This window comes from Zingiber officinale, chromosome 11B (assembly GCF_018446385.1).
Source record: "Zingiber officinale cultivar Zhangliang chromosome 11B, Zo_v1.1, whole genome shotgun sequence".
Lineage (NCBI taxonomy): Eukaryota > Viridiplantae > Streptophyta > Magnoliopsida > Zingiberales > Zingiberaceae > Zingiber > Zingiber officinale.
Genome location: NC_056007.1, coordinates 80,436,814 through 80,456,197, shown reverse-complemented (window position 1 = coordinate 80,456,197; position 19,384 = coordinate 80,436,814). Strand labels below are relative to the sequence as shown.

The 19,384-nt window shown below is 41.0% G+C and overlaps 1 protein-coding gene across 1 annotated transcript; it reads left to right on the top strand.

Moving 5' to 3' along the window:
* The first annotated feature begins 15,456 nt into the window (after window positions 1-15,456).
* LOC122033492 lies at window positions 15,457-16,864 on the top strand. The gene is made up of 2 exons (XM_042592530.1): window positions 15,457-15,912; window positions 16,021-16,864. Exons 1-2 carry the CDS (start codon window positions 15,900-15,902, stop codon window positions 16,443-16,445), a joined length of 438 nt encoding a protein of 145 aa, XP_042448464.1. The 5' UTR covers window positions 15,457-15,899; the 3' UTR covers window positions 16,446-16,864.
* The last annotated feature ends 2,520 nt before the right edge of the window (window positions 16,865-19,384 follow it).

Here is a 19,384-nt window from a genome sequence, read left to right as displayed (position 1 = left end):
AAAAATATTTAAATTTTTAAAAAATATAATACATATTATTAATTTATATAAATCATATTTATAAATTTTATATATTATTAATTTATATTAATCGAATTTATAAATATTAAAATTATATTAAAATTCTAATAAATATTATTAATTTATATAAATCAGTTTTAAAAATATGAAAATTAAATTAAAATTTTAAAAATTCCAATAAATAATAAATATTATTAATTTATAATTATATATAACAGTATAAAATAGATTTAAAAATATAAAAAAATATATTTAAAATTTAATTTATTTAAACACATATCTAATAAATTTTATTAATTAGATTAAGATATATAAAAAAATATTCTCAGACTGGTTAATGACTTAATGTTATTAAAATATTTTGTATTGTATGCATGTATCTGTATAGTATAATTAAATATTTAAATTTTATTATCATGTTATGTCTTGTTAGTTATTAATATATATAATTTTTTCAGATTATATCTGTTATCAATGGCAAGTAATCCATCTTCGACAGCATCTGTCACTCAACCCGAATCCGGGATTCTTAGAAGAAAGTCAAATGACATCGGATGGGAGTTTGGGATATTGATTGATCCTAAGAACCTCGAAAAAATTAAATGTAAGTTATGTGGAAAAGCAATGTCAGGGGGAGTGTATAGGATAAAGGAGCACATTGGAAATATACCTGGAAATGTATCTGGTTGTCGAAAAGCATCTCAAGAAGACAAAAATAAGTGCAAACAGGCTATTTTAGAAGGGAGGAACAGAAAGAAGAACAAAATAATGGAAGAACAAAGTTGTAGAGCAGAGGTGGCTATTTCCGTAGATGAAGAAGAAGGTCTTGAAATTGAAGGGATGGATGGAGTTAAAAAACCTCTTCCACTTGGCCCCATGGATAGATATGCATCGGCAATTGCTCCAGAAAATGCAGGCTCCAGTGGAAGTAAAGTACTTCGGCAAAAAAATATAAATGAGGCTCTTTTCAAAGAGAGAACTCAACAAGTTCAACAATATGTTGGGAGATGGGTTTATGAAAATGGAATCTCATTCAATGCTGTTGATAATGATAGCTTCAAGCAACTAATGGAGGCAGTGGGTCAATTTGGACCAGGATTTAAGCCTCCAACTCAATATCAACTTAGGGAGCCACTATTGAAAGTCGAAGTTGGAAGAACAAAACAATTGCTGAAGAAACATCAAGAAGAATGGGCAAAGAATGGGTGCTCAATTATGACAGATGCATGGAGTGATAGAAAAAGAAGAAGCATCTTAAATTTATGTGTTAATTGCAAGGAGGGTACTACATTTTTAGAGTCTAAGGAGTCTTCAGAGGAGGCGCATACAGCTGAACTTATTTTTGAGTATGTTGACAAGTGTGTTGAACAAGTAGGAGCTCAGAATATTGTTCAGATTGTAACAGACAATGCCACCAACAATATGGTTGCAGCTAAATTGATGAGAGAAAAATGACCCGGGATCTTTTGGAGTTCATGTGCAACTCACACTATTAATCTCATGCTTGAAAGTATTGGCAAACTTCCACGATATAAAAAGGTGATTGAGCAATCCAAGGCTTTTACCATTTTCATCTATGCTCACCATAAGACTTTATCATTGATGAGAAGTTTCACGAAGAAGAGAGACATAGTCCGACCAGGAGTTACCAGGTTTGCATCAAATTTCCTCACATTGCAAAGTTTGATTGAAAAAAAAAAGCTAGTTTAAGAGCTATGTTTACAAGTGATATGTGGGAGAAATGTAAATGGTCAAAAATAAACAAAGGAAAATTGGCTTACTCTACAGTGATGAGCATGAGTTTTTGGAATGGTGTGACACTTTGTTTGAAAATATTTGCTCCTTTGGTAAGAGTTCTTCGATTGGTAGATGGAGATAGAAAGCCATCGATGGGGTTTCTATATGGGGAGCTTCTTCAAGCTAAAGAAGATATCAAGGTGGCTCTGAATAACGTGGAATCAAATTATCAACCTATCATAGTCATTATTGAGTCAAAAATGAAGGATAGACTTGATACATCATTGCATACCACTGCATTTTTGTTGAATCCTTATTTTTACTACAAAGATAGTTCTATTGCTCTTTATGAGGAGGTCGCGATGGGGATTTTTGAATGCATGGAAACTTTGCATGCCAATGAGTTAGATCTACAAGATACAATTATTAACAAGGAATTTCCAAAATATAGAAATAAGACTGGGTTATTTGGAAAAACATTGGCAGCAAAAGCATGTGAAAAAAATGATGATACATTTGATCCATGTGCATGGTGGAGTACATACGGTGCTCACACACCTAACTTGCTAAGGGTGGCATTGAGGATACTTTCATTAACTACAAGTTCATCTGGGTGTGAAAGAAATTGGAGTACATTTGAAGGAGTAAGTTTTAAACTTTCAGTCTACTCTTTAATTAAATTAGTTATAATTTTTAACGTCTATACTCTATATTCAGGTACTAACTATAGTATTTACTTTCTCTATTTTTTTTAAATTCATACAAAGAAAAGAAATAGGTTGGATGCCAACAGGTTGAACAGTCTAGTATTTATCCAATTTAATGCTAGATTGTTGAACAAACAAAAAAGAGAAAAAGAAAGAAATGTTGATGTCCTTCTTGCAAAAGATGCTTCAAATGCACAAGGTTGGATTGTGAACGGTGGGGAAGATGATGAAGTTGAACTAGGTGCTGGGCTCACTTGGCAAATGGTTGATGAAGCAAGTGGAGCGGATGAAAATCTACAACCCCGAAGAAGCTCTAGAGTGAGAGAACTTCATGAAGATGATTTTGAATCTGAAGAAGAAGACGAGGATCACAATAATGATATTGAGTTTGTGTCCGATGAAGAACAAGTTATTGAAAATTATGGAGAAGAGGAAGCAGAATAAATACGAGTTTATGAGATATTATTAGTTGTGTAATTTTGAACTCATTTTGTTAAGACATGATTTACGTTATTTAACAATTATATTTTGCTTAGTGGTTACTAGTTACTAATTCACAATGCATTGTAATCTTGAATTGAACTATTGCTACTATTTTCCAATGTTCTACTGTTTGCTATATGATTATGATAACTTACTGCATGTTCTATTGTTTAACTATTTTTTTAAACTCATATTTACTAAGTCTAGTATATTTCCTTTGCACAAAACTATTAATTTTCTTTTATAGTTTTTCATTTTTTGGTATTGGAAAGTATGTATTTATTTCAGCATACATAGTTAGATCTCCATTGCTATGAAATTGTTTAAGACAACATTTAGATTTGTATATGACATTATCCACAGTCCACATGAAACAAGGAATACCGAGGAATCCGCCTAGCGCCGCCTAGTCCCCGCCTAGGCGGCCTAGGCGCTAGGCGCTGGTCCGCCGCCCGACTAGCGCCTAGCGAATTTTAGAACCTTGATTCTAAGCTAACAAATTTCTGCATTAAAATTCCTAAAGCAAATCAAACTTCACAGAACCAGATTAATCATGCTGGAATTTAGGTAAGGCTGTCCGAAAATAGCAAGGAGAGTCTAAGCCACAAATGCTAATATGGAAAGCCTGTTCCTGCTCATGGATTAGCAAAGAAAACTGAAAACTGAAATACTAAACTACCCAACGGAGATCAAAGATAACCAATTCAAAAGACTAACTCTTTTAGCTATTCCTACTTATTAAGGAAACAACATGAAGAAAATAATCGAGTTGCTTAACCACATGCCATTCTAAACAATTCATTCATTTTCCCTAACCTAACCAAATCTGCATTAAATTTCATAACAGCAAGTATCAAAAGAACAAGCCGAAATCCTTACTAATCCCCCCTGTTCAGTGTCCCAGCAAGGAGTCCATTGCAACTATTAAACAAGTTTGCTACTGGTAAACAAAACAAAACAATAACTTGCTGTCTGTCCAAAAGGGAGTAATCAAAATCCAAAGCCAACGCTTAGGACCAGAACCACTTTGAATTCATGTTATAACCTTTTCGATTTGCCCACAGGATCACAACTAAATTAAAACCAAGGACACCTTCGATTCCACCTCAAATCACCCAGCTATTCCTGGGATCACTCATGAGCAAAAGAGAGGTCAGATCATCAGAGGAGTTCAACCAACGTGAGTCTGTCCCAAACTATAAGCTATCTCGGAAACAAACAGCACAACATAAAAATCAGTACTCAACTTATCCAATTCTAACCAAAAGTGCTAAGCTGAAACAAAAATCCTCATGAAAACCTCGGAATCGACTCAAAGACCTCACGGAAACCTCAAATCGAACCTGGAACTTTACAAGAATCAGGAGCTAATCTACTGTAGGTGAGGAAGCGCTTACCTTGCTTCTTGAACTCACAACCGAACAAGAACCCTCTAGGGTTTGCGGAGGCTTGCAACTTCCGGCCCCTTCTTCGTGCCCACAACTTCTCCTTGCTGAGAGGATCGTGATAAGGTGAAGAGCTCTCGGATTGGACTCTTGATCAGCCGCCGGAGGCAAGACCTAGCTTCCTTCGGTTCCGCCCGAGCTTCGCCGTCGCGAGCGAGAGAGAAGAGGAGAGAAAGGGTTTTCGGTCACGGAAGAAATCAAGCCCTAATTTCCTCTCTTTATAACTCCCATATTCTGTTAACTTTTTAAATAAATTTCGCTACCTTTTTTAAATAGAACCGCCCGCTTGGGCACTTGGTTAGCCGGATTTGCTTAAGGCTCGGGTTGGGTCGGAGGTCGCGGGTTCGAATCTCGGCCGCACCTCTTTTATGCTTAATTATTTTCTATCAATAACTACTACTACTTAAATTAATTCTGTTCCTTCTCTAATCAGCAACGCCTGCTTGGGCTCCTGGTCAGCCGAGACAACTTAAGGCTTTGCTTAACCGGAGGTCTCCAGTTCGAACCTCGGCTTAATTTCTTTATTTTTTGCAACTTGTTTCTTTTGATAAAAATACCAAACGAACTCCAAAAATTACATAAAAATATTCTAAAAATTTCTAAAAATTTCTAGAATATTTCTAAAGCATTTCTAAATATTTTTAACCACTATTAGAACTCGTAATAAAGAAATTTGGGTTGTTACAAGGTCGCTAACGTGGTCGGGGCATCCCGAGCACCTAGACCTGGTCTAGGCACTTGGACAGAGTCAACTCAGGTTGACTTGTTCGATTGTGGTGTTCTTCTAGCCGTTCAGAGTTAAGCTCATCCGAATCAAAGTCCGACCTTCTTCTTGAGCAATCTTCCTCTCGGCTTCTAATCTCTCGGAAGAACCGCACGCGTCCTTCTTGTCTGCCGATGTATCTTCCGTAGCTTCTCGTCCCTTGGATGCACCGAGCCGGTCGGCTCTCTTCATGTGTCATCTTTCTCACTCGCTGCGGCTTTCACTTGACTTTTTGTACTCCTAAGTCCTTTGCACACTTAGACATAAGACATTAAATAACACAAAGTCTAACTTAACTTGACTGATCACATTAAAATCAACCTGAGGTACTTACAAGAAGTTTTTCGAAGTTGAAGTTATTCAAGATTATTTTTAATCAACAATATCATAAGATAGACAAAATGAGCTAACAATGTTGTCGATTGAAAAAGAAATAGTTCAATAATTGGATTATGTAGATTTGATAAATATTTTTTCCCTCTAAAATAGCTAGACAATAAGTGTTTATATAATTATTTTAAATATTTGTTAACTTTTTATTGATATAATATATTGTTTCTGGTTTATTTATGTATTTAGTGTATTTTTTATTTGTAAACTAAATTTTACAGTTATTTACCACAATAAAAGGGTTCATTTTTATTATTCACTTTAAGCCCCATCGAACAAAGGTACGTCTCTGATTTCAGGGCCAATTTTGCTCTTTTCTCCTCTTCAGCCAATTGTAGCTCTAGCCCTTCTTTTGTTAAGTTTGAGGCTAGGTGCTCAGATCAAAGCTGCAAATGTTGGCCCTCCACGGTGATCAGCTTCGTTTCCTGCAAGGCTAATTCGCACTGGGCTTGGAGTAACTCCTCGCAAGCTTGCGCCTCTAAAGTTTGCGCCCTCTTAGCTAATTCCTTCAAGGATTGCACAACAACTTTTGCTTGAGTCAGTTCCTCTCCCAATCTCTAAGTCTTATCAAAATAGGTTTTGACTTTCTTACAACAACTCTCTGCCACATCCTAAGTCATACTCTTCACAACCATCAAGTCCTCTCTAGCTCCTTGTCCAAACTGAGCTTGTTGACCCTTCAATTTAGTTACTTTTTTTTTTCTCATGTTGTGATATTTTTTTGTTAGATTACCGAGGCAATGATACAATCCTTTCACCTTCACCTTTGATTGTACAATAAAAAATGTAGTTTACAGATGTTCTAAAAGCTTCAAATTAAAAATCACAGTATACTTTCTGAATGGACCAGACAAAGTTCTCACCCATATAAGTTGATGATGCTTGCTCAAGGGAGGGCAGCAGATAGATCACTAATAGCCAAGGTTGTTGAAGCCTTGGACATGCCAATTTTTTCCTTAGCTATGGTCTCTGGGGACAACTCCTCAATGGTGGTGCCTAGATCCTCCTCTCTGAAGGATGGGTTGATTTATGTCTCTTCGGAGCCTTTGCCTCAATTGTTAACCTCTTTGTAGTTTTGCCCAAAGGTGTTGACCCCCAAGTCCTTGTAATGGAGTCAGAGGGAGGTGGCCTATTGAATGTTGAAGGGTCAGTCTGCCTTCGGAGGGTGGATTTCTAATGATGTCTCGGTTAGAGCCTCGGCCTCAAAAGGGACCATTTCAGAGAACTCCACAAAGAAAAATAGAGGCAGAAGCCTCAGCCTCAGGTGCAGCTTCAGAAGGATCTATTGCAATAGCAGAAGTCTTAGCCACTCTAGAAGGACAAGGAATGGATAGTTCAGAGGATTCTCCAGCCACATCCTCGATTGAAGTCATATCCCACTTTATGATCTTGCTTAGTGATGTGTTCAACATGATTTAACTTGTAGGGATAAAGTTAGTTAGTTTAAAAGGAAAGTTAACCAAAGAAGTGTTTTACTCAAGTGGTCATCTACCTTCACGGCCTTCGGGCTTAACCTAGCCCGGTAAAGTAGGGCTTCATTTTCCACTAATAGACTGATGTTGAACTTCAGTCTAGATAGGATATCAATCGTGTCCAGATACACATGCTCCAACTTGTAGTCGTCCAACAATAGGTGAACCAGTAGATCGTCTAACTAGGGTGTCGGCCAAGTATATGGTTGAGGCAGCCTAATGATGATAAAGAGGCTCTTCCACCCCTTATGTGAAGCGAGATATTGGCCCTGGAAGCAACATCCTAACCTAGCCACGAAGTAAAAGACCCAAGCTCTATCTGCCTGAGGTAAAAAAGATAATAAAAGATGGTGGGGTCTAGTGAAATTTAATATAGTTGAAAGATGATAAACTATGTTGCAGATCAACTAGTAAGAGTTGTAGACTAGAGTGGACACAAAAAGTTAGAAATAATGAGCTAGTTCTTGAAAAATGGATGAAGGGAAAACCTAAGGCCACCGGCTAATTGACCAAAGAAGCATGTAATGTATCATGTAGGCGGCTCATGTGGTCGATGCTCCAATATCGAAATCCTAATTTCATGGTCAGGAAGGATGCCAAAGGTTTTCCAGAGTTGTGTGGTTGCACCTTGGGTATAGGTGGTCCGCTAAAACTTGTACTACTTATCGAAAGAGTCATTGGTAGCCATGGGCCCAAAAATAAAGAAGTGGGGAGAAGGTTGAAAAGCAAAAGAAGAAACGAGTGACAAACTTATTGTGTTGCTAGACGCAGGGGAGAAGATGAAGACAAAGGCTTAAAAGCAAGGGAGGCAGATGAACATGACTCCAATTTTGATTAACCTAATATACCTTGGCGGCAGTATAGTAGGAATGTCACGTCAATTCCCCAAATTGTTAGATGATGAGATCTCTTCCCCACCATCAGATCATTCAATGGGATGATTGTGATCACAACCCAATCATCACCATTAAAGTGCAATAGTGCTAGGTTATGAGGCAACACATCAATCTCTAAGACCGTTGAAATGCTACCGTCAAATGCAAATATAGGAAGAGGAGCCACTGTGCCCCCACTGTTGGATCCAAAATTATGTCAGTAGTAACATCATCGCACACATTTGCATTTAATATGGTAAGCCTCTCTCACGACTCGAGGTGGATATCACATACCACTAATTCATGTCGCAGTTTAGGGTGCCAATCATCAGCATGATACGTGATCTTACGTATCATGTCCATTGAATGTGAGATGTTCTCTTCCCAACTGAAAGCTCATCACAATCCACAGTTGGACTACACCTCCTTCGACTAGACTAAAGGGAGGCTTGTGATGCAGTAGGACTTTGCAGTCTTATGTGCCCGTAGGGTAGACAGTCATGATGAACTGTCAGTCAAAGTAAAGACATGGTAGAGGCTACTTATGGAGGGTCAAAACTCATCATAGAAGGAACTTAAGTTGAGTCTAGTGAGCCCAATATGCTCCTTCCAAAGATACGGGGCCAACCAAGGAAAAGTTAGTTACCATGGCCCCTGTCTCGACACAAATCCCGAGATCCCTTCTTGCTCAGTTTTGGATCTCTACGCCATCTATCGGTCTTAGCTCCTAATCCTAACACCCCTTTTTTCTCAATCTCGGATCCCTGCATCATCTCTAAGTCTCAGCTTCCAATCGCCAACATCATCTTTGTCTCAGCCCTAGGTTCAAGCACCATCTCTCAGTCTCAGCTCCTGATCGCCGACATCATCTTTGTCTTGGCCCCAAGTCACAACACCATTTCTCAGTCTTAGGTCTCAATAGTCGATATCATCTCTGACTTAGCCCCAAATTCACTATCTATCAGTCTCAGCTCCCGATTGTCGACATCATCTCTATCTCGGCCCCAAGTCCGAACACCATCTCTCAGTCTCAGCTCCCGATTGCTAACATCATTTCTATCTCGGCCCTAATCATCGATACCTTCTCTCAGCATTGAACCCTGACATCCTCTCAGTCTCGGTTTTAGATCTTGACTTAGTCTATTCTCATAGCCTCCACATCGATATCACCTTTTTCCACCTTCAAGTCAGGCCTATGCCCTACATAGGATCACTGACAATGATTGTGAATACGCAAGGACAAGTGGCATATAAGAATGGGGGTGGCTACGAGATTGTTAGATCTGATCCCCTAGATGTCCCGTATTAACACATGACACTGGATGAGTGAGGAGACGACCAACAACTATTGGTTCCAGTCTCCTCACCGGTCCCCATAATGATGATATTTTGATCGATGTGAAGACGCTCTTTGGATAACTATATAGAGACTCACAAAAGTAACGAGGGGGTTCTGAATTCTCTTCAACTTCACCAGGTTCTACCCTTCTTCTTTATCTTTATTCTTCAGCATACCACCTCAAGAAAATCCTAACTTGAGTGTCAGAATGACCCTAGGATTCATTGCCCGACCAGTCTAACCCTCTCTTAGAGTGCATCTCAGACTAGTCTAACTCTCTCTTTGAGTGCATCTCAGATCTCTTCATTTCCTTCATCGACAATTACTAGAGCACGCCCACGCTAGCTAGTTCATTGACTAGTAGCTTGATTGATGTGGTAATTGAGGTGGGGTCTCGGAGTTGGGTCAAAGTCACGAGGATCAGATGACATAGTGGTCAAAGTTAAGGAAGGGTCAACCTTTGAAGCTAGCATAGATAATGACTTCGACTGAGAGATAGTCGACAGGGTCGTCAAGACGACTGGACAGAGGGGCAATCGGATGCTTATCTACGTGACATGTGTTAAGCTCTGAGCCTAGTTAGTAATCCGCAGAGCTAGCCTCATCCTGGGTTTAGAAATAGTACAGTGAATCAGCCCGGCAGAGTGATCTAGCCGATCGGACCATGCGTCGATTGGACTAGCTAGATACTTGTTTGTCTACTCTTTGTGACCCAATGAAGAGGCCTAGCAAAGGCCAACTCTTTGCCCGTCAAAGTGATCTAGCTGATCGGACCACACGTTCGATCGGAATAGTTGACACTCAGTTTGTCCGAACTTTTTGACTCGATAAGGAGGACGAGCGAAGGTTGACTCTCTACCTACAGTTCTCTCATCTGAGCGGGTAGCATCTTCGAGTGATAGTCGGTTGGAACACCCAAAGGGCTCGGTTTGGTTATCATCTAAATATGTTGTGGGCCCTTTAACCCAACGACCTTATGTTCTCTTTTGACATTTTGTGCCATGAAGGACAGAGAATATTTTACAAGCAAGCTGTATATTCAAAGTTTTCTCTTTGACAAACGCAAAGATTGAGAGTCCATTTTCGGAAAGGTGTCAGAGCAACTCTATGATCGATCATTTTCTAGAAATGCTTCGAGATTCGTGTATAAACAATAACATTATAAAAAGGGGTCTCCTTCTACGGGCGGACATACACGACGCTACATAATTTTACATGCCCTTGCTACTGTTCATTGGAGAGGTTACGACTTGATCATTGACTTGAGCGCCAGAGGGTCAAAGCCGAGGACCCCTTCTCTGGCATGACAATTAACGCTCTTTTTTGAGATGTAGGTGTTGGACCTCGTGGTTGTTTTGATGTGATCAACCAAGTTTAGGTTAGGTCCTATTTGTCTGATCCCTGTGTCTAAGTGTGCAGGAACTTAGGAGCGCAGGAAGTCGAGCGGAAGACGCAGCTAGCGAGAAGGACGGCACGGGAAGGGAGCCGACGGGCTCGGTGCGTCCGAAGGACGAGAGAGCTGCGGAAGAGTACACCGGTGGGCGTGAAGAATGTGCACGACGTTCGAGGGACGTAAAGCCGGGACGGAAGACTGCTCGAGGAGAAGGTTGGGAACTGGGTTCGGGTGAGCCCTATTCTGGATGACCGAAATCACCCAAGCAAGCTGAACCAGAGCAAGTCAACTGGGAAGTTGACTTGACAAGTGTTCGGTCGACCGAACCCCCTTTCATCAGCAGCCAGCCGTTAGAGACACATCAGCAGCCACGTCAGCAACCAATGGCTGATCGGTCGACCGAACCCTTTGATCGGTCGACCGAACTGGAGATAAACCAGAAGACTTAGTCGAGCGTATTGATCGGGCTAGCTCAGAGAGACCGTTGGCTGATCGATCGACCGAACACAAGGATCGGTCGACCGAACCCAAGCTCGATCCAGAGAGACTGCACCTGGACGGAAGGCTGGGCAGGTACAGCAGGTTCGGTCGACCGAACCTGGGATTGGTCGACCGATCTCTCTCGAGTCAAAACCTGATCCCGAAATTTAGGTTATCTGATAAGTCTTGGAACCCCTATATAAAGGGGTCTCGAATAGCTGTTCAAGTACAACGAAAAAAGGAATCAACTCTCTGTGTTTTATTTTCCAAGCAATAGTTATGTGCTCTCAAAGTGTAAAAGGCTTCTCCGCCTTCAGAGAAGGAGACGCTTCTAGTGCGCTTTCAAACTGCCTTGGATTAACAACCATCTTGGTTGTAGCCAAGTAAAAACATTGAGTCTGGTTTTCTCTGTTCATTCTTTTTAATTCTGTTTAATTTCATAACTATTGTTTTATTTGAGTTGAAAGTTTGAGGAGAGTATAATTTTGATTGCAGGCAATTCACCCCCCTCTTGCCAGTCCCCACTGCACCAACAAGTGGTATCAGACCCTAATAGCCTCAGAAGGACTAACCGCGGTCTGAAGCACAAAGATCTGAACAATGACCGGCGTGAACATTCATCCCCTAAAGTTCGACGGAGATTTCACCACATGGAAGCGAAAAATGGAGGTATTTTTTAAAACTAAATTTGATATATTATTAATAATGAAATATTGATATGAAGAGCCAAAAGACAAAGAAGAGTACAACTGGACGAAGAGGGAGCATGCCGATTTTGTGGCTAACAGAAAGGCGGAATTCCACCTGCTCAACGTTCTGCCGCCCCAGGAGGTAAGCTGGATCGGAAGCTATGACTCCGCAAAAGATTTCTGGGAGAAATTCCTAGAGCTCCACGAAGGTACATCGGAAGCAAAGCTAGCGAGGCGCAACATCCTTCGAACTCAACTGACAAATCTCTGGATGAACACTGGCGAGAAGGTAGCGCAACTCCAAGCGAGAATCAAGGACCTGATTATTCAACTGACGAATCTCGGCGAATCGGTAACAACCCGAGATTCCATTCGATACGCTCTCAATGCCTTCCCTAGAACCCCTGAATGGGCGTCCTTAGTAGATGCATACTGCATCTCTTAGGACTTTGAGGTAAGTAGTTTAGAAAACTTATTTTCTACTTTCGAACTTCACGAATCTCGACTTGCAGAGAAACCAGTAAAGAAGTCAAACCTCAACATTGCCCTACAAGTTGAAAAGGACGATCTTGACTCCGAAGCATCGATCGACGAAACCGAAGCAGCACTATTGGTAAGACGTTTCAGTAAATTTCTTAAAACTAATAAATTTAAATCGCAGTCGAGGAAGCATCAATACAACAGAAGGGCAGTCTGATGCTATAATTGCAATGAGGAAGGGCACATCAAGGATAACTCCCTCAAACTGAAGAAAAAGAACAAGGAGAAGTCTCAAAAATCGACGTCCTCTACACGCAAGAGCCTGAAGGCAACATGAGACGATTCTTCATCCTCCGAGTCAGAAGCCGAAGCCTTCTCAGGACTAGCACTGGTGGCCAACCATCTCTTTAAAGATGACTCGGACTCAGAGATGAGCATAGATGAAGGGGGAGGATCATCAGAAGAGGAAAGCTACGATGAAGGGGGGGCCTCACCAAGTAAGGTAAGTGAGGTACGTGCACTAAAACCTAAACAGTCATTTTAATTTATTATAGCTCTTTCTAAAGACTTAGCTAAATTAGAAAAAGAAAATACTGAATTGAAATTGAACTTAGCAAAAGCATGTCCACTAGAAATGTATGATAATTTAAAATTAGAAAATGAAAAATTAAAAGTTGAAATTGAGAAACTGAAAAATTATGATGCATGCTTAAATAAATTTCCAAAATCAAAATTAAGAATTTATGAAAAATTAAACTAGAATATTAGAAAACATTAGGGACAACTTAGGAAAGTTCCCAGAAATTATGTTCCCCCTAAATTTTTGAGTAACCCAGTAGGAAGGAATCTATACTGGATTCCAAAATCTTTACTAAATTAGAACTATATAAGTTAGAGCTTAACAGCGAGTAAATTAAACAATGAATTTCTTTATGAAGCTTTGTCTAAGGAAGTGGCTATTGCTCCAATAACCAAGAAGGCCTAGTGCCTCGCCACGACCTGGAAGCCGAAATATCGAAATAAAATGTTTAATTAACTTTCTGGTAAAAGCATTAAAATTAGAATAAAACAATGCTTTAAAAAGTTACTTAAATATTTTTTTTAATACTGCACATGAATTTTGAAAAATATTTCTGAACTTAAAAAAAAAATTCTTACAATTTTTTTAAAATTTTTTCCCCTTACTTAGTAGTGCTTTCAACTTAGAAAACATTTTGAAATTACTTTTAAAAATGAACTTAGCATTTTATTCAAAATGACTTAAAAAATTATTTTTACCCCACTTTTTGCTGTGATCAAAGGGGGAGAGTTTAGTAATAAGTTTAGGGGGAGTTAGGAAAAATTAAATTTTTAATATTTCTTTCCCTTCTAACTTATGTTGCAAATTTTATTATTGTACTTAAAATGTTAGTTTAATAATTTTCTTAAAATTACTATTTGTTTGTTTTTACCCTAACTTAAACTTGGGTTGATGCACATCAAAAAGGGGGAGATTGTTGGACCCCGTGGTTGTTTTGATGTGATCAACCAAGTTTAGGTTAGGTCCTGTTTGTCTGATCCTTGTGTCTAAGTGTGCAAGAACTTAGGAGCGCAGGAAGTCGAGCGGAAGACGCAGCTAGCGAGAAGGACGGCACGGGAAGGGAGCCGACGGGCTCGGTGTGTCCGAAGGACGAGAGAGCTGCGGAAGAGTACACCGGTGGGCGTGAAGAATGTGTGCGGCGTTCGAGGGACGTAAAGACGGGACGGAAGACTGCTCGAGAAGAAGGCCGAGAACTGGGTTCGGGTGAGCCCTATTCCGGATGGCCGAAATCACCCAAGCAAGCCGAACCAGAGCAAGTCAACCAGGAAGTTGACTTGACAAGTGTTCGGTCGACCAAACCCTCTGATCGGTCGACCTAACCTCCTTTCATCAGCAGCCAGCTGTTGGAGACACATCAGCAGCCACGCCAGCAACCAATGGCTGATCGGTCGACCGAACCCTCTGATCGGTCGACCGAACCGGAGATAAACCAGAAGACTTAGTCGAGCGTACTGATCCCGCCAGCTCAGAGAGACCGTTGGCTGATCGGTCGACCGAACACAAGGATCGGTCGATCGAACCCAAGCTCGATCCAGAGAGACTGCACCTGGATGGAAGGCTGGGCAGGTACAGCAGGTTCGGTCGACCGAACTTGGGGATCGGTCGACCGATCCCTCTCGAGTCAAAACCTAATCCCGAAAATCAGGTTATCTGATAAGTCTTGGAACCCCTATATAAACGGGTCTCGAATAGCTGTTCAAGTACAATGATAAAAGGAATCAACTCTCTGTGTTTTATTTTCCAAGCAATAGTTCTGTGCTCTCAAAGTGTAAAAGACTTCTCCGCCTTCAGAGAAGGAGACGTTTCTAGTGCGCTTTCAAACTGCCTTGGATTAGCAATTATCTTGGTTGTAACCAAGTAAAAACACTGAGTCTGGTTTTCTCTGTTCATTCATTTTAATTCTGTTTAATTTCATAACTATTGTTTTATTTGAGTTGAAAGTTTGAGGAGGGTATAATTTTGATTACAGGCAATTTACCCCCCTCTTGTCGGTCCCCGCTGCACCAACAGTAGGGACGCTTCGAAGGTAGCTAAAAAGAGCAAGGAGTCTTCATTTGGTCAACATCAGAGCCAGCTTTCCCAGTCAACCACCTTCATTACTTTTAGACAGGATCATTGACCGTTCACAATATTTGACGGGCCAACCCTAATGAAGTATTCTCTTTTATTCTACAAAATCATGTGAATGTAATATATATACACTCATGCATCAATGCCAATTTTTTACAAACATGTACAACAACCAACTCACAGTACTCCATAATCATATGAATGTAATGTGCTATCAAACTTTTTCTTTTCTTTTCGAATTGTAGTTTTTTGTTTTCAATAAGAACAAACAACTCTTATTTAAACACTACTTCATTCAACACTTGTATGATGTTACTTCCGTGTGACTTTGAATCTTACGTGAATTATTGTGATCAAGAAGTTTTTTTCTTCATTTCGCTAATAAAGAGATGAAATAGTGAAGCTGCCTTGATCATGATAGTAGGGTACACAGTTTCCTGGTAATAATAATTGACTAGCGTTTACATCGGACTCATTCTTTACTCTTCTTGCATGACTAAACTGGACGAAGCAATATTGATGAGAAGTAGAACCACAAGGAAAACTGGAAGTTGGAAGCTGAGATTGTTGGTGACTACAGGTGCAGAGTGGTGTCAACGTCTTGTTCGGTGCAAGTAGCTGAGTGCTGTGAAGTGCTCTGATTGGGCCACAAGTTCAAGTTCATTGGCAGTGAGCTCTTCAGGGCCTGCTGCAAGTCCGCCGTGTGATCACCACGATTACCAGGCCAACAAGGAGGTCCGGATCCACGGCGAGGCCTCGATGGAGGAGGCAATTCAGGATGGTTAAACCAAATGGGCTGGACACACTGAGCATCTGCGTTCGACCTCCCGCCCTGAGACCATGCTCTCTCCTGTTCTCTTTCTTCTCGCATCTCTTTAACTGTCTGCAGCTGTCTGAACCTCTCCTGCAACAGAGCGATGGACGATTGTGACACAGTCTGGTGGTTGTTTTCCCTCCTCATGAGCTCAACACTCAATGTCCAAGACAGGTTTATGGGATTGTAAAACTAAGTGGAGTTTATATAGCAGAAGTATGTTGTCCTTTTGCACTTATTCCATCTGATCTTGTGCCCTCTGATTGATCATGAATGGTACAGAGGGGGGAGCAGAGAATCCATCGGCGGGATGCAAAATCCAAGAAGGAAAGGACCTAAATGCTGTTGGAGGAGTTAGTGTGGCGTGGCGGAGGGGAGGGGAGCAGCAGCAAAGCCACTTTTCCAAGGGAGTAAAAGGCGCATGTAAGTTAGCATTTGGAAGAGAGTTTGCAGAGAATATGAGGTTAAGTGATGGATTGTCCTTTCATCCTGCTTTTGGTGAGCCTGAAAGAGAGATCTTCCACTTCGCATATGTTTTTTTTTTTTTTGCATCATCCTATCAATTCGGAACAAGCACAGCGATCTGGTCAGTAGATGCACTGAGTAAAGGACTGGCCCCTGTTGAAAAGGCAGCAAAACCTTTCTGTTGTGCATCAGTTTGTTTTTTGTTCTACATGCTTAGCTCTGGGAATCTGAAATCATCATAGCAGAATCAATGATAAAAGTTGCAGTTGATGCCATGAAAGATTGATCACTCACTGGAAGACGAACTGGGCCACCGTCGGGCGTCGACGACTACATGCGAATGGTTGCTAGTCTGTTTAATTCTGATTCGTGCCAATGCAGGGTTCTGAGTGTTCGAGCTGATGGGGCTACAAAGTGCAGAAGCAAATTCTGATGAGCTCAGCAACTTAGTTTTTAGGCGGAAGAGCTGTTGGAACGCAATGAATGCAATCGCACCGGTCGTTGTTTTTAATTCTTGGGCGTTGCTGGATCATGTACCACAGTCAATCATTAAGGGGGGACAAAATTAGAGTTTGGAATGTAATAATCATTGAGGTTGATGAGTTCTTTTTTGGGTGGGTCAGAAGGCATGCTGTGATAATAGTGTTTACTCTCTTGGGCATACCCTGCTCTCTTTTGTCCTAGAGTTGCTTGGAAGGTGGTCCGCTAGCAAATGGTCGTTGTTAGTCACTTGGTTTTTTTTTTTAAAAAAAAAAAATCTAGTTGTCTGGTTCATCCGACTAATATTAAAGTTAGTTTTAAAGAATGATTTAACACATTCAAAAGTTAACTTTCAAAATATTCATCCCATTTAAAATTCACCTTCCTCTTTGATGTGGTGATGAAGAAAAATATCATCCTGCGAATGATAGCAGCCACGGTGGAGATCAAAATTAAGACGATTAATGCTCAAATAATATCGACCGATCGGGTGAACATGCCTTGACCGGGGGGAGAAGGTCCCGATCCGGTGCCGCCATCGACACGGGGAGGTGTCAAACGACCAACACACAATATGCAAAAACCGGACTGAGCGGCTACCCCGCTCGGCCTGACAGCAGGACTTGGCACCAGTTGAGTGGAACTTCGGTCGAGCGGCTACCTCGCTCGACCTGACAGCAGGACGTGGCACAAGCAGAGCAGAACTTCAGCCGAGCGGACGTGACACAAACAAAGTAGACTACGGTTGAGCGGGCGTGGCAAAAGCACGGTCGAGTTCCGGCCGAGCGGACGAGATACAAGAGCAATGAAGTTCTGGCCGAGCGGCCAGCCCGCTTGGCCTAGCAGCATACTCTCTCTGGTATTTATCGACATCTCTTTGGGAATTAGTGCCACCAACACCAGGCATGGGCAGCCAGAAGATCGTACGGCGGAACCTTCCACTGTCACTTCAGAGATATGCTCGACCTGTTAAGGTACTGTGTCAGAGACACTTTACTGACAAGTCTTTCCAAGGAAAACTTGGGGAAGCGTGCTCGCCTTAGGAAGCGAGCATGCGCGCTACAGGAGCTCTATATAAAGGGGTGTCCAAGCATTGGAGGAGGTACGCAATACACAATAAACATTGTGCTCGCTACTGTTCATTTTGCTCTGCCTTCTACTTCATTATCGTCGATGACTGACATGACCATCGGAGGGCCAACGCCAAGGACCCCTTCCCTGGCTTGACACTGATGTAATCTGTGTTGTAGGTCGGAGCGGAGACTACAGGCGGTCAGTGGGAGTGTCACTTCCCCAGCTTTTCATCTCATTGACTTTCAGACATGATCAAATTTAGCGTCGTCTGTGGGAACTTAACCTACATCCGAGTTGAGAAGATGGAGGACGTTAGATGACTCACAACCGTAACGCTCACCAAAGAGGAGCTTGACATGCTCGGCCAAACCCGAGCGACGAAGATGTTCAAGCAGCAGCAACAACAAGCACTAGCCGATCAGCTAGTACAATAGTCGGCGACGTCGGCAGCAGGAGGACGAGCGGGACTAGAAGATCGATCGGAACTCGTTTCCATATGGGATAGAATAGAGGCCCGACTGGCACGCAAGAGGTGTTAGGATGTATACTAAAAGCCTAGCTTTTGGTATAAACATTTATCTAGAAATAAGAATCACATTGGTCAAATGTCTACATTTATGATAAATGTAGTTGTTCAATTAATTTATATTGTAGATAACATGGTGTGTGGTGTCACACACAAAGGATCATGTTATCAATACCTTATAAATTATAAACAGTAGCTCACGATCAAAATGGAATGGAACAAACCATTGGAAGATCGTAGTGTAATTAGGTATTAGTTTGTCTTAACTATATAATTACACTAGTACACTTAGAGTGTATTGAGTAGGACCATTAGAGGTCGTCTCTTTTATACTGACTTTATAAAGGGACAAATACCTCAGTTATTATAGAAGTGTGTGCTCTTAATCCTAATATAATAACAAGCACATATATTTGACATTTATTTATTTAATTTATCAATGGGTGAGATTTAGTTCGATAAATCAATAAGCCCGATAAGTTGGGAAATGATATCACTTATAGTGTGTGTTGTTGATTATAGAAGGAAACTGTGTCCTAGTAATCTAGGTTGATAATGTCCCCAAGAGGAGCTCATAAGGATTGTTATGTTAAACCCTGCAGGTGGACTTAGTCCGACATGACGATGAGGTTGGGTGGTACTACTCTTGGACTAAGATATTAATTAAGTGAGTTGTCAGTAACTCATTTAATTAGTGGACATTCGACATCTTAAACACAGGGAGACTGACACACTCATAATAAGAAGGAGCCCAAAATGTAATTTGGGATTGACGCGGTAGTTCAATAATAGTTCTTTAGTTGAATGAATTATTATTGATGAAATTAAGTTGTGTGTTCAGGGCGAACACGGGAAGCTTAATTTCATCGGGAGACCAAAACCAATTCCTCCTCTCGGTCCCTATCGTAGCCTCTTGTATATAGAGATTTATATCCACCACATACCCACCTTCTTACCTATCCAATGGGGCCGGCCAAGCTAGGGCCGGCCAAGACCAAGTGGATGAGCCAAGTTGGTGGTCAGCCAAAGCTTGGGTCCCAAGTTTAGGTGGCCGGCCACTAGAATATTAAAAAGAATTTTTATTAAAATTATTTCTTATGT